The 16,377-nt window shown below is 34.3% G+C and overlaps 1 protein-coding gene across 2 annotated transcripts; it reads right to left on the bottom strand.

The window, feature by feature from the left end:
- Nucleotides 1-1,389: 1,389 nt before the first annotated feature.
- On the bottom strand, nt 1,390-12,045 carry LOC110816249 (protein kinase family protein / C-type lectin domain-containing protein). 2 transcript variants are annotated; one of them, XM_022044364.2, is made up of 6 exons: nt 11,713-12,045; nt 11,293-11,393; nt 11,122-11,176; nt 3,058-3,480; nt 2,296-2,866; nt 1,390-2,150 (listed from the first exon to the last, which is right to left on the bottom strand). In XM_022044364.2, exons 2-6 carry the CDS (start codon nt 11,371-11,373, stop codon nt 1,634-1,636), a joined length of 1,647 nt encoding a protein of 548 aa, XP_021900056.1. In that variant the 5' UTR covers nt 11,374-11,393; nt 11,713-12,045; the 3' UTR covers nt 1,390-1,633. The 2 variants fall into 2 exon arrangements, with proteins under 2 accessions (XP_021900056.1, XP_021900055.1); XM_022044363.2 differs by having other exon boundaries at nt 11,738-12,044.
- Between the last annotated feature and the right edge of the window lie 4,332 nt (nt 12,046-16,377).

Genomic DNA, 16,377 nt, shown 5'->3' with positions numbered 1-16,377 from the left:
GATATTTTCATAAATTATTAGTCGTTATATATTGAGATATGATTAAGACTCTGAATGAGAATTCGGGTGTTACATGAACAATTCGAATTTTAAAAATATATGCAAACAACTCACATCCCACTATAATATGTATATCTGAAATTAAACTTACAAATAATCAAACTTAATTTGTGTACAACAAGCTTCATTTCCTGGAGTATTCTTGTTCACTTGTTAATAGAATAGAAGACGAGGAGGCCTCTATAATGCATGAGACCACTCACTCAACTATCAAATAATCAATTATACCCACTTCCTCAATCTCTATTACAAATACAACTGCCTAACACCACGAGTATGTGTTTTTAAAGATAAAAAATATTTAATAATGTCAAATCATTAAAAAATTACTGAATTATTAATTTAAAGTTTGTGTTTGGACGGTCGAGGAAAACAATTGCAAATGTTGGTGATTCATAAATCATGGCTCCTCAATTATTATTATTGATTGAATCGGTCTTGCCGTCTTGGACTGCATGCTGAAATAATAACCTTGTGTATGGATGAGACATAATTTTTATAATGCTTTGTGAAATTTTCAAAATGCTATTTGACTCACTACTCTCTACCTAGTGAACATATAATTTAAATTACATATATGTTATAATTTAAATTTACATTTTTATAAAAGTAATAAAAAATTATTTATAATTCAGTTAAAAATGAATAACTTTTATGAAAAAAATTTATATTGTATTGGAGAAGTTATCTAAAATTAAATTAATTATATCTATGGTCTACCAACTAATGATGGAGCTTCAACGCTAATGTTATAATTAACTGTGGAAAAAATTTAACCTATCTCTTCCAAGATGAATAATTATATAATTAAGTTCTAAGTTTGAACTTAATTATAATTGTGTCTATTGATTTGGAAAATTAAAATTAAAACAAAATTTATATATTTTAATTTAATTTATTAGACTAAATCGTTGTTATAAGACAAATCAATCGTTATGATTGAAAAAGTTAGAAGTGATAAAAAAAAAAAAAAAAAAAAACTCTCAAATAGAATATCTTGTTTTAAAGAAAAAAAATTAATTTGTGCTTTAATGATGACTTTAAAAACAAATTATTTTTAATTTAATTTAGTTATGATCGAAGAAGTTGAAGTGATAAAAAATTTTTCAGATATCTCTATATTATTCTTATAAGAATTTTTAATATCTAATTTTAAAGAAAAAGATGATTTGTGCTTTAATGATGATTTTAATTTCTTCCTCTCTTCATTTTGATTATCATCATTTGAAGGCCCCCAAGATATATTATGAATCTGATTGTCATGTTCCATCATTCCCTACTTTTCTACAGACCATCCCACCATACTACTCCAACCTCTTCCGTCGCCCGTGATATAATGTATATATTTACTAGTAGGACAAACATGTTTTTAGCTCTAAACATCTTTTCAAGAGTAAGAAAGTAGGACATCTTTTCGCAGCTACGTTAGTAATAATAACATGCAGTCAAGAACCACAGCACTTTTCCAACTAATTTTCTCCACCATTTTTGCAAAATCTGGGGAAGTTTCCAGTAAACACTTCTAACAATCAGATTAGAAATATCAACAGCTTGCGCCTGAAAGTATGCTATGCTACTTCGAAACCGGTGGCTGGGTCAATTGCTGCAGTTGATGAACTACATGAGACATTCTAGGACGCATAGACGGCACATTCTGTGTGCAAGAATACACCAGATCTACCACTGTTTGAATGACACTGCCTTCTGGGATGTCCGATGATATAAGAGGATCTAAGAGTTCTGGGTAGCGATGTGCCTGCACCAAAGGTGTTGCCCACTCAAATATACTCTGCCAACCTACGTTGTTAACTGCCTGTGCAGGTCTGCGCCCAGTTACAATTTCAAGCAACAGCACTCCAAAGCTATATACATCACTCTTTGTTGTCAGCTCGTTTCTATATACAAACTCAGGAGCAAGGTATCCATATGTACCACCTGCCATCACTGTCCTCTCTTGCATCACTTCCCATTGCACAAACTTAGAAAGACCAACTCCCATGAGATGAGCTCCAAACTCTTCATCAAGCAGCACGTTACTGGCACGAATATCCCGATGAACAACATGTGGCTTCACCTTGTCATGCAAGAACCTGTTTAAATATTAAGTGGACAGGTCTCAAACAGGAGTTGTAGAGATCTTTAATGAAAACTAATACCAATAATAAAGATAACAAACAAAAACGACAATATGCAGTTAGAATTTAATAAAGACACTATCAAAGATTATGAACATACGCAATTCCTTGAGCCAGACTTGTAGCAATCTTCATTCGCATGGCCCAATCCAAGCTCCTACCACCTCTTGGAATGTGGTGTAACCATCTGTCTAAGGGGCCATTCACTATAAATTCATAAACAATATAGCGATCACCATGATCATAGCAGCATCCTTTTATGGCCACTAAATTTGGATGATGAAGCCTTGCAACTCTTCCTATTTCAGAATAGAATTCTTTCTTCCTTTGAAAGCTAGACCTCTTCAACCTCTTAACAGCCACCTTTGATCCATCAGATAGCAGGCCACTATATGTACCACCTGTTTTGGCATCTCCAAGAAGACGATTTCCCTCACTAAAGTTTTTTGTAATTGACCTGAGTTCCTCACTGGTGAAAATCTTCCACGAAGGAGGAACTAGAGCAGAAGATGCTGGATTAGATAGCTTGCGGGATCTTCTACGCCTTTTACTCCGCCTGTATGCAAGAAGCCAAATGACAACAGCAAATGTGGTACAAAGGATCAACCCACTAACAACTGCAAGGATAATAAGATATTCCCTATGGCAGCCCATGTGGTAACATTTGTTTTCTGCAAGTATTGAGGAAAAGGAGAAAACACCATCAAAACTTTTTTCTAAGAAGGATGTAACAATGGCATCAAACCAGTAAAAGAAATTAGTCATTATATTTTTCCACTAGGGATCAATATGGGTGTGAGAATCTGTATCATGAGACTGACAAAAACAGAAGACAGAACCCAGTGACTGTTTGAGGACTTACCAATTCCAATCATGCAAATAAAAGGATGAGAGACATTGCATCTTTCGCCGATGAGGAATTTAGAACTGTTTGTCAGCAATGTGCACATATCAACATGACAAGGCATATTGGCACAACTGGAGTTAGAAGGTTCTTCATGAAAGATTGGCTGGATTGACTGGTTCCAGTGTGAAGCATTATCAGACCATTTCCACCGAAAACCCATCGTGCTGTTACCTCTTCCTCCAATCCAACAACCATTTACATTTTGGCCACCACAGGTCTTCTGGAAAGAGTTTAATTCTTCCTCTGATGTCAAAGCTGCTAGGTGGGCGCCATAGTGTTTACATTGGGCTTCTGCCTCATCCCATGACTGGAAATTCTGAAAATATCGGAAGCACTTGCTCCTCTTTGGACTGGTAGACCAGCCAGAAGGACATGGTGCTGTACACCAACAAAATGGATTAGTTTAATGTAAAAGGTCCACAGAATTTGGACATACCATAGGTTCATAAGCATAAAAAACTGGATTTTTCTGATAATCAGAACACCTACGTGAAATTTCTAGGGCTATTGAAAAGTGGGTCAGATGACAATTATATTTCTTGGAACTCAACCAAGACTTCTGAAGAACACGAGGACATAATTTATCAAAAATAAAAATTTTCTTCATGCATTTATTTTCTTGTATAAACTCATCATCACACTATCATAACTCTGTTCATATTTGCGAAGTAAATATAATTTATTTTGTTCAGCATTATAAGCTACTTATTTGGAGGAAAGCTGAAGTGACCATAAAATTCAAGAAATGATTTGTGAATACACCACTAACAATGAATAGGATACCATGCTGACTTATACTCATCATATAAATACCGCCTCTCACTAAGCATATGGATGTGTTGGTATACCAAATGAATCAAGTTTATAGGGCCAACAGTGATGAAATTACCAAGTACAACAATGGTCGGCATTCATAACAGGTGGATGGCTTTAATCTCCCATAACAATGGTCAGAATTAATGGCAACAGGAGATGACCTTAATCTAATAACATGTCAAACATCCATCCACTAGTTATCATTGTCAAGATTTATGGATTTAAGACAAAATTATCAAAGGAAAAATAGTATCTCATCACCTATGAAATCTCAAAACTACCTTTCAAAAGAAATTGAAAACTGACCTCTTGTACCATAAGAAAAAGAAACAAAAAACAGCTCATTTTCAGACTTATAGCATCTGACAATAAACTTACCCAACCATAGTCTCATTAAAGTTGGGTCTCGGGAGAGAACATAAATTTCTGTCTGTATTATTCTGAATCTAATTATTAAGTAGAAGGCAAGGAATTAGTGTTATGATTTGTTATTATGATTGTTAACTTGTTTCAGTAGTCAATTAGTTGAAATTTGTCAGCATTCCTATATTTTAGCCTATATTAGTGGGCGAACAGAGCATAAACGGAAGGTTGCACTATCATGATAACCGATCAATGAATATAATATATTGAAAATTCCTAAATTCCTCTCTGGATGTTACTTTCCTTCCCCCAATTCTTCACCTTCCTCATCTATAATTTCTGAGTCCTAAGCTCATAAATACAATTGCAATGGTGTTGGAGTCACTCAATTCCCTTCCTAATTTAGCATGCTTTCTCTCCCTTCTCTTCTCTAAGTCTATCTTTTTGACCCTTTCCTCAGATCTTACACTCCTTTCTAAAATGTACTTTTCTATTCAACCAACTAAACATTCTCCCTCTCCCTTCTCTTATCTAATTCTATCTTTTTGACCCTTTCCTCAGTTCTCAGACTCCTCCCTAAAATTTACTCTTCTATTGAACTAACCAGTAAAGCAACTATCAAAACTTCCAAAACCTTGAGAGAAACTTGCAACTCTCAGAGATTCCATAATGAGATTTGTGCCACCTAGTTACAAGTTTATTAACAGATCCAGAGAGTAATGGAGATCTTTGAATCAGCATTTTCACCCTTTATATACTAGGTTGCAACTTAGCTATAACATTTGTCAAAGGTGAGTAGTTCAACCAGCTATGGTGGGAATTTTAATAGCTAAAGGTGCAGAGCATGGCACAACTAGGGAACTCAAGAAGCCATCGACAAAACAAGTACTTTCCAGGACTCCAATGTAAAACCAGATCATGATGCTAGAAACTTCAGAAGCGAAAGAAGACGGTAATTACAGTGAAGGTTCTAAAGAAGATGAAGCAGCCACAGAAATGGAGGCAGATGGAAACGTAGGTGAAATGTCCTTGCATGCAATGGAGGGCCAAAACAAGGTTGTCCTGTGAAGGTATGGGGATTAGTGAACTCCAAACTCATTCTGGTTGACAGTGGTAGCACACACTTGCAAAAAGGCTATGATGCTAGGTTAATTGAAACTTCACCCTTGAGAGTCTTAGTAGCGAAAGGTCAAAGGATTTGAGTGGGACAAGACCTCATGACTGAACTGGGTAATGCAGAAAATATGGTTAACATTAAACTTTAAGATAGTCCTTCCAGAAGACCAAGATTGAAGGGTAGACTCCTAGATGTTGGATACTTTGGTGATATAGCCTAGCTATATCCCATTTACTTAACCAATATTGCTGGTTAAGAAGAAAGATGGCAATTAGAGGTTTTGTGTAGACTACAAGCAATCAAATGCCATTACAACCAACAAAATTTCTCATACCTGTTATTGATGACTTGCTGGATGAACTACATGGAGCATCAATATATTCAAAGGCAGATTTAAGGCCAGGCTACAATTGGATTCGGCTTAAGCCCAAAAACGTATACAAGACAACGTTTCGAACCCACCACAGACACTTCGATTTCAAAGTAATGCCCTTCAACCTCACCAACAGCCCGTTCAAATTTCAAGCACTAATGAACCGTATCTTTCAACTGTAAATGAGAAAATTCGTAGTGGTCCCTGTTGATAGTATATTAGCATACAACTTTGATTGGGATACCCACTTAGGACATTTGGAAGTTGTGTTCAAAGTCCTACAACAACATCAACTCACAGCCAGAGAATCCAAATGATCGCTTGGGCAAGACTACATGGAGTACTTAGGCCATCTAATCACAGCAGAAGGGTTACAAAATTGATCCTTCAAAGATAGAGACAATGATCACCTGGTCATGGCTCTCAACCTCAGAGGCACTAAGAGGATTTCGACAACTCACCAGTTAATATAGAAAGTTAATTAACATACATCTTGAATAAGAACTCATTTGACTAGAACTCAAAAGGAGAATAGTACTTGAAGAACTTAAGAAGGTTATGACTAAGGTCCCAATGCTAACTCTCCTTGAACTTTCTAAGCCTTTAGAACTAGAGGTGGATGCATGTGGTGAGGAAATCAAAGTAATCTTGATGCAACAGGACGGACCAATTGCTCCTCAGCAAATCCTTAAGCTTGAAGCACCAACCTCTAATCTACGAGTTACTGCCAACCCTCATGACAATGACCAAATGGAGGCACTATTTGGAGATAGCTGTCTCCATAATTAAAATGGAGCAGCAGAATATCAAGCATCTATTGGAATGAAGGATCCATGTCATCGATTAAAAAAGGGAATACTGAAGATTTTGGGATTGAATTACACAATCCAGTATATGAAATTGAAGGAAAATGGAATAGCATTCATTATCCGGAAGGGAGCTAGACAAGGAGAACTAGTAGGGATCATGGCCTCTGTGGTACCTTTAAGGATGGAATATGCACAACAATCATACAGAGGGATGATGAGGTTAGTGAACTTATCATCGAATTACCGGCCAGGCCCCCTTGTTAAAACAACAAAGGTTTGCTGAGATACAAAAGAAGATGGTAATAGGAAAGGAAGGAAAATCGAAGGAAACCTTACTTCGACATTGTCATGATTTACCCTTAATAGGGCATTTGTAATTTAAGGAAACCTACAGTAAATTAAAGCAACTCTAATAGCCAAGAATGAGGAAGCAGATCAATGGATAAGGGAGTGTGACATATGTTAGAGATGCAAAAGAAGCATCTTTGGTACCCAGGATTGTTACAACCCTTGACCATCCACAAGCAAGCTTGGACATGCATCACTGTGGACATCCTAGAAAGACTGCAGAAATCTAAAGGAAGAGACACTATCATAATGATTTTTTTTTTTTGAAATAAAAGTGTGAAGTTCTATTGATGTTAAAGTGCCAAGGGGACACTATCATAATGATAGTGGACATATATGCAAGTATGGGCACTTCACTAGCTCTAGCACATCCTTTCATAGCACAAAAAGTGGGTCCAGCTTTTCTTAGATAACATTTACAAGTTGCATGGGATGCCTCGATAACAGTATTTTTTTGCATGAGATAATGAGGTTAATGAGGACTGAGTTGCACCACAGCAGAACTTACTACACTTAGCTGAATGGACAAACTGAAAGGGTCAATCAATGCTTTGAAAGTTATCTATGATGCATGACTTTTAGGAAACCTAGGTCTGGGTCATGGTGGCTCAACCTTGCTGAGAAGTGGTATAATAGCAACAACCACTCTAACTTGAAGATATCTCCTTTTGAGGCCCTTTTATGGATACCCTCCACTCTTGTTGATGGAGCAAAAAGGACTTGACATCACCCTCGCACACCATAGAACATTGGATGAAGGAAAGAGAGGTGATGAATAGACTGTTAAGAGAGAAATTGCTAGAAGCTCATAACAGGGTGAAGTGGTTTGCTGATGCCAAAAGAATGGAAAGATCATTCTGGAAAGGAGATTTGATTTTGTTAAAGCTCTAACCCTATAGGCAGTCTAAAATGCTGTTAGAAGATGGTTAAAACTGGCTCCAGAATTGCAATCTTTCCAGGTTGAGAAGAAATTTAGGACAGTCGCCAACAAGCTATTCTTACCACCAGACTACAAAATCCACCCACCTTTCACTTGGAAATTATCCATCAACTCTCAAAGGCATATCACTTGGAACCTAAATATATACTACAGCAAAGAACTTGCGTCATCAAGGAATACCAGCTGAGCAAATACAAGTCAAGTGGCTAAATATGGGTTCAAGAAAAACTACATGGGAGGATTTTCATCCTTGAAGGGGCAGCTTCCATGTGTAAACCTTAGGATAAGGTTTGTCTGAAGGAAGGGGGAGAAGTCAGGAGTAAAATCAGTGCGAGAAGGGAAAATAATTAGTTAGTTAAGTTAGCTGGAAAATTTTTCCTTGTTTTCTGTTTACTTGTTCATACATTAGCCATTAACCAGGGTCCAATAGGGTGCAGGCACAGGCTGGAACCCCAGCTGTCATCATACTTTAAGTTAATCACTGTACTGTACCATTGATTGGCACCAATATAAATACTCTGCTGTCACGATTGAGAGATAACGAGTACAATTTTGGAATCCTACCCTTTTATTTTTTTGAAATAACAAGTGTAATATTATCATTACGTATAGGCACCCAAGGGACGCCCATGTACAACATTTTTTACAAATCTAAGAATCCTATTCTCTCTAACATCTTTTCTCTCTCATTCTTCCTACTACTTATCCTTCTTTGTTCTCTCTTTATTCTTCTCCTGCATTCTCTTCTCTAAAAACCCTAAAATCCAAGTCAGCACCCAGGATGAAACCTAAAAACCTCATTAGTCAGTGGTCTAACAGATTCTAGATTGATGTTTTTATAAGGAGCATTGCTCCTACAAATTAGAAAAGTTAACCATTTCCTAATCAGCAGAAACTGCTAACAAGTTTAAGAAATTTAACCAACCACTAATTATTAGAAATTTCTAAAATCTACTTTCTAAAAAAATACTAAAATTAAGGAAACTTAATAAGTCTCCACTTATAGAAATTTAAAATAACTAAAATTCTATTAATATGAACATCTTAATATATCCGATTTCCCAAATTCTAAGTTATAAGAGACCTAAAACCATATATAGGAGCAGAGGATACTGTCGGCAGGTCTGGAGATTACTGCTTCTCTTTGCTTTTCTCCTGTGGGTCCCACTTTGATACAACTGACGGGTAAATGGGTTAGAGTTTGTGCGCGTAACAGTTGACCACTGGTTATAGCAGTAATATGATTAAGTATATCAAGACTGGGGCACATGTCCAAGCAGTATAGATTTTGAGCACAGATTCATCTAATAAATAAAGAGAATATATTATTTTTGGCTGTTGGAGGCCGGGTAAGCAAACAAAGGTAGTCTGCCTGCAAAAAAGTGGAAGAGATTTGGTAACATGTGTTCTGTCTTTGAAGATCTATAGCGAAATAAATATCACTTAGAAAACCTCCCATGGCTAAAAGCATATGATAATAACATGACGTTTCCGATAAGTGCAAATTTATTTTTATTAAATGAGTAATTATATTTGACAGTATATCTTACAAGATTCTATTGTAAAGTACGAGTCGAGCTTCAACCAACGCCATAGCCAATCAAGGCAGTAACGAAATAATCGGATTGAAGCTAGCTAACCTCCAAGATCAATTATTTTGAAGAAAGTATTTTTTTATTCCCAAAATACAACTGACTAGCTAATTCTTTATGACGTACTATGCTTTTCTTTGATAAATAAGACAACTGCCCTTAATAATTCTAAAAAAAATTCTGAGGACCAATCTGAGATAAATAGTAATTTTTGCTTTCCAAATAAAAGTCTTCCGTATCTTATTGATCAAACTGAATACTCTGTTCATGTCAACAACAATTCAAACCTATTAAGTTTGATGCTCAAGTTTTTAAAGTATAAAACTTATGTTACTTCCCTTTTTCTTCTAAAAGAAAACATGGATGGATACTAGGAGCAGATATTTTAGGAAAGAAGTGGTGGCATCTGTTGTAGCAGTGATGGCAGCATGAAAAGAGTGAGATGACTGGAAAGGCAAAAAGGAAATGAAGAATAAGGAGAGGCATACAGAAGCGTACAACTTAAATGCCATCTGTGCTGAAAAGGAAATTAAGAAATCGAGAAAGAGAGCAAGCTCTATGGGTGAAAGAGAAAGGAGACAGGCAAAAGAGGAAAAAGACAAGTGGCAAGATAACTGCAGCCACTGGCCAGCTGCAGGTGAAACATTACTCGTTACAATTTGTCCCTCTTTTCATTAAGGCCAATTTATCTCTTCTGCCAGTGCTAATGCAGTGCGAATGTTGATGTGGAGACTCAACTCCCAAGGGAGTGTAGATATCAAGTCCGCATAACGGAACATGAGGAGCTGTTGAAAGCTTCTCATTCTCTTATAGAAAACCACTTCTGTTCTGAAATTAAGCCCAGATTAGCGGCAAGAAGTGCAGAGCAGAATCGGCTAAGAGGGACTTTTCATCTAAAAGATAAGTGGCTCCATTTGTTGGGCATTTAGTATTGTGGAAAAACTCATAAATAAAGACGAACTAACTTTTGGGGGTTTCAGTTAAGGAACCTAGTTTCCAGAGTTTCCTCCGGATACTTTTTTTTTTTATATTCAAAAAAGGAAGAAACGCTTTGTTGCTTACTTCACTAGTGTTATAAAATCTTAAAGAATAAAAGGTCCCACTCAGTTCAACAAATACACCCTACTAAGAAGGCTAGCATTTCAGTACATATTCTTTATATCACAATTTTCAAATCAGAATTCCTATCGACACTCCATCTTTCATGTTTCATGTCACGCATCATATTATTAGTTCATGACATTTTATAACCACATAGGAAGTGAAGGGAAAAATTAAATGGGCGCCAATAGCTTAGACCAGGCATTTAAACTTTTAGTATGGTAACTTCATCTTTATATGACATTCCAAGCAAGTTAAATGTTCATACCAATTTTGACAGCATTACATCATGAGATCTTATAAAATAACAAAGGACATCCAAAATTCATAGCTAATTTCATGAATAAATTATTTATTAAATAAATTTAGCAACAAGAAATAATAGTACAAACATGATATTTCCCACAAGACAAAACTCTTCATCTTGATAGAAGGATAGCATTTTACAATATGATTCATTATCTTCCAGAAGTGAACAAGCAAATAAAAGCAGGAATCTAAACATGCAATGTTGACTATCTCTACTTTGACTAACAGGAAATATTAACATGTATTCTCACCTTCGTGAGCTCCCGTGCTGGCAGCACTAGCATTCACACTTGACCGGTTATAGATCTGAAGAAACAATCACAGGTTTCAAAATAAGAAGTTTCACAAAGTAATACACATAAATTCTTCTAAAGCATGCACAAACTTGCAAAACCAAATTCTAAAATAAACTGGTATCTTACAGTCTCTGAAGCTGCGAGCCAGGGAGAAAAAATAGCAAACAAGAGCAGAAAACATTTGAGAGATACCCACTTGGGTTCCATCGCTAACTACTTCACAGGACCTGGAAAATTTGGGGGAAATCCATAACTGATGAGTATATCACGGTATACAAATGCCCAAAAATAAAGCAAAGGCCAATTTAGGCTTAAAATGTCATCGAACCCAAATGACAGAGCAGTCCACTATTTAAGCTTTGGTTTATAAGAGGAGAAAATATGGGGAAAAAAAAAAAAACCAAGCAAATACTTCAAGAAACGATTTGGCAACAATGATTAGTACCAGGAAAAAGTAAAACACGGACAGAAAATAGTATATTTGCATATTATACAATCCAGAGCACGTAAGTTAAACAATGAGAAATGAAATATGAATCCTAGTACCCGATTCAAGGACCCAGATACGTACCCAGAAAATTTTGATTCTGGGTATCAGGAAAGAGAACTCATTACTTTCAGAATTTCATTTCCCATGGTTTCTCAGTCACCAAACAAGGGGGAGAGAATTAATGAGTGCTGCAAAGATTAGACCAGCAGTAAAGGGGGGTAGTTGGCCAAGCTAAGGGTTTCCCCTGTCTTCGCGTACAGAAGTCAAATAACGACAAATTGGCAAACTTATGAAGTCAAAATGAGAAAGAGAGAGATCTTAAGCATCCCCTTTCATGCTTTTTCAAATATTCCATAGAAGAGAAATTAAAATAGTCGTAGATAAACAAATGAAACAAGGAATTTGTCATTTACGGTTTGTGTCATCATGATAAGCTAAATAAGTAATACACTTCTATGTTATTTTCACTTTTCTGTTTAATTTTTCATATTTTCTTTTTCTAAACTGATATTTCTACTTTTAAAATTTTCTGAAAAAAAAAATTTATTAAATCAACACCATGTCACTGACCTTATGATACTGATGTGATAGATGAAAATAAATTTTTATCTAGAATATGATTCAACCCTTTGACTTAACTTGACTCACTTAATCATCTTGGTTTTATTGTTTATGTCATTAACAAGTATATAACAATTGAAGCTATACTTGTCCAAAAAATTATCAATGATACAAGGTCGATGGATCATTATTACTAACAATAATTTTCTATTAAATTAAAATATTATATAGTATATATTAATTTTCTTTAACATGAAAACATTTAAATTCAACTGAGACAACACCTATTAAAAGTTAATGAATTGAGTTGGATGAATAATTGTGATTATGATTTTATGATGATTGATTACGGATTAGATACAGGTAAATGACATAGATTTTGGATTGTTGTATTAATTCAATTAATTATAAAGTTGACAAACAAAGTATTTCTAAATTTGTCATTTGTTTCTTAATCTAAAATAATTTTGGAATAAAAATTGAAAACAGAACAACAAATATATTCTATTTCAGGGTGATCTCCCTGAGATTCTTTACATAGAAAAATTTTAAATATCACCTTAAGAGACTTGATGTAAATGACTAAACATAAATTTTAATAAAAGAATGTAAAAACTTCAAAGTGTAAGTCTAGTTGATGTAAAGAGGAACAATCCAGTTAAAAGAGTTGGAGGGTTCTTGTGATCAATCTACTAAGGTTGAGAAATATCAATGCAAGAATCCCCCAACTCATTTAGAAAAAATTAGATGCACAAGATTATGGCATAGATGACTCTTATAACCTAAGTTATACTTGAAGATTACATTTTATAAAGAATATTCTGAGTATATCATTCTGAGTACGTCACAATAAGAGTGATGTGGGCAAAATAATTATGTAAAAATAAACTTTAGAATGATGTTCAATATTTAGAGAATTGTTATTTATCATATTGGATGCAAAATCATATTCTAATCAATGCACTAATCTAAATTAAAAATTTCATATCTAAAATGCTACATAATATAAACATAGGCACTTATCGTTACAGATTAATTTATCAACTATGTTTTGCATGTATTTTATTTATTGGTAGAATAAAAATTGCATGTATGATAGTGATATTTATCTACAATAAGAGATTTATTAATTGTCATATTTACAAAAAAAAAACATGGGAGGTTAGGAATCACAGTATATTAAGGAAAAAAAACAAAAAAAAAAGACAATAAGATCAAAGATATTACTTAGAACATGGCATACCAGAAGCAACTAGCAATAAGAAAAGCTAAACATTTTATGCTTTGAACAAATATTTTTAAGGTCAAGTCTAAATAATGAATAAAAAAGTGCATAACTACAACAATGTTACAATTAGTAAAGATTAAAATCTAAGATTTGTTCAAACAATAATTTCATATAAATGATTAATAAAAATATCACTCAAGATAAATAAAATTATTGTCAAAGCAACTGAAGATCACATCCATTAACTCAAACCATCGCTTCATAGTGTTGCAAGTTATACGCCTACAACTACTTCACATGATAACTATTATATGTTCTCACTAAATTGCGTAATATTATACACAAGATATTCTCATATCAATAAGAAACCACAATAGAAAATATTTTCTCAAATATGTAAAATCCACTCACTAGAAACTAGAGTCAAATTCCACCTTAAACCCTTTTAAGCCCTTAGCATCAACTTCAACATGATTAACTCAACAGAAATATGGAGAAAGTGTGAGAATATTAAACTATTTAAAAAGCTTTACTAACTAATCAAAACTAGATCTCTTAGACTATAATATATACGTCTATATATACATCTCAACTTCAAGCAAGTTGTTGATGTGGCTTGAATTTTGGGCATATTTATCTATATTCTGGATAGTTTATATTTATTTTAGTAAATATTTTATGTATATCTTAAGGATATTTTGTATTTATTTTGAAGAATATTTCATATATATCTTAGAGACTTTTTATTTGAGAAAAACTCTAATAATATTTCTATATATAGATTTGTTAACCTATTGGTGATGTACTCTTGTATTATTATAGTTGAATACTTTCTTACTAGTCTTCCCTGTGAATGTAGGCATACTGCCGAACTACATTAAATCTTGTGTGTCTTTCCTATTTGTTTTATTTTGTTGTGATTGTGCTTGGTATTTAGGGATTTAATTTTCCAACACAAGTCTTATGCTCTTAGTTCCTAGATTATTAACATTCATGATACAAATAAGTAAAAAAGTAAATAAATAGGTTAAGTAAAGAAACGTGTTAAAAACATGAGATATAATATATATTATAATTCCAATAAACTATTTTCATTGACTCTCTATTTTATCCAAAGTTAAAATAAATAGATGATGATCATAATAGAAACTATAAAAGTTTAGGCAACACTTGTATGTGAGTCTCAATCATTTTGCTCTTTTTTCTTTATTATACTCCATTTACTTTTCTTTTCTCCCCCTCTTTTCCTCTCCTTATTAGCTTAGGTATCCAAAAACCCATGAAATCTTATAAATCCTTCACTTCTTCAACTCTTTTGCTCTCTTTTTCTCTCTATTCTTCTTTTTCTTTTCACTTGCCTCTCTTTTTGTCTTTGCTTTGACTGCTGAAGATACTATTGTTTTGTTCCTTTTTTTCCACTCTCTCCTTTTCTTTTTATAACCCTCTTTTATTTAAAATTAAAAAATCTCGTGCAATTTTAAGTCAACATGGGGGCTCTATTTCATCGTACAAATCATTATAGAGATTCAACTAGTACGAGCAATATACTCAATGAAAAGAAGAACCAATGTACAAATCATTATAGAAATTCAACTAGTACGAGCAACATACTCAGTAAAAAAAGAACCATTATGCAAATCATTATAGAGATTCAACTAGTACGAGAAACATACTCAGTAAACAAAAGAACCATCGTACAAATTATTATAAAGGATTCAACTAATATGAGTAGAATACTCAATAAACAGAAGAACAAGCGTATAAATCATTATAAAGATTCAACTAGTACAAGCAGCATACTAAGTAAATAGAAGAATCATCATATAAATCATTATGGAGATTCAACTAGTATCTTTAACCATATATATTTATAAGTCTTTTCCTGACCTTTGCTGGAAGCCGTTACAATATATATCCATAAAGGGTAGAAGGGATCTTCAGCTACCATTGTGAATCACCAACATACTCCCGGGCTATTCTCATTTCATTTTCCTATCTAAACTATGACCACGGTTGAACTTTGTTATTGTGGCCCTACATGTACCTAACGTGTATCCTCTCTCGTTAGAGGACCACCGAACATCATAGGGAGTGGTTCACTAACAATTTTTTAGAGTAGGGAGAAATAGAAATGCCTCAGAGATAATAGTCGAACGAATTTTTTCATTTTTTCACTTATTTATTTCATGCTCACAATTATTTCATATTCTTTTCATGTGCATACTATATGTCCAATGCAACTATGATATAGGTAAATTGTTTCCCAAATCAAATGTGATATATGTAGGATACGAACCGGGTAAAAAAGAAAATTTAGAATCTCGTAAGATATTTGCTTCTCCTGATCATGCGGGATCATGTCAATCAGATATACTTGAGTCGGGAGAGGGGAATATTAAAGATATAAAGCATGATGATTTAGTGGGCCGAAATAAAGTGGAAGCGTTGGGCCTATACCACGATAGACTCAGGCCTCGATAGCAAAAGAAATCTGTCTGGCCTAAAAAGAGGGTAAAAAATGGCAGTGTCCAATGTTAGCCTCTGAAATTGAGCCTACCGTATCAAATTCAGTGAACAACAACAAATAATTGAAAACAAACACCAAAATGAGAGATCGACGAGATCTAGCCTCCAAGCTCACTAGAGGCGATGAAAATCTTAACTATTAATGAGCTTATACGAAAGTTTAAATCAGATATATTTTTCCTACTAGAAACCCTGATAAACAAACAGAAATCGGGCATAGAGAAAGCACAACTGAGATTTTAATATATCCTTGGGACGAATAGACTGGGAAGAGGCAACGACTTGATAGTGTTCTGATCGATAACCTCTAATGTCACTGCACAATCTTACCCACTAAACCATCTAGATTTAAGGATTAACCTTTCGACTGGAAGGGAATGGATACTGACGGGATACCATGGCCACC

Source organism: Carica papaya, chromosome 5 (assembly GCF_054855325.1).
Source record: "Carica papaya isolate Zhongbai chromosome 5, ASM5485532v1, whole genome shotgun sequence".
Classification (NCBI taxonomy): domain Eukaryota; kingdom Viridiplantae; phylum Streptophyta; class Magnoliopsida; order Brassicales; family Caricaceae; genus Carica; species Carica papaya.
Note: the sequence above shows the minus strand (reverse complement) of the source record. Positions and strands in the feature narration are given on the sequence as shown.

What these genes read in the sequence shown, in the direction of transcription:
- LOC110816249 (XM_022044364.2), bottom strand. Translation starts at nt 11,373, where the DNA reads ATGGAACCCAAGTGGGTATCTCTCAAATGTTTTCTGCTCTTGTTTGCT. An exon ending in CAGCACGGGAGCTCACGAAG is followed by an intron (nt 3,481 to 11,121) that starts GTGAGAATACAT and finishes GTTGGTGTACAG; the next exon opens with CACCATGTCCTTCTGGCTGG. An exon ending in TATTTGCATGATTGGAATTG is followed by an intron (nt 2,867 to 3,057) that starts GTAAGTCCTCAA and finishes CAATACTTGCAG; the next exon opens with AAAACAAATGTTACCACATG.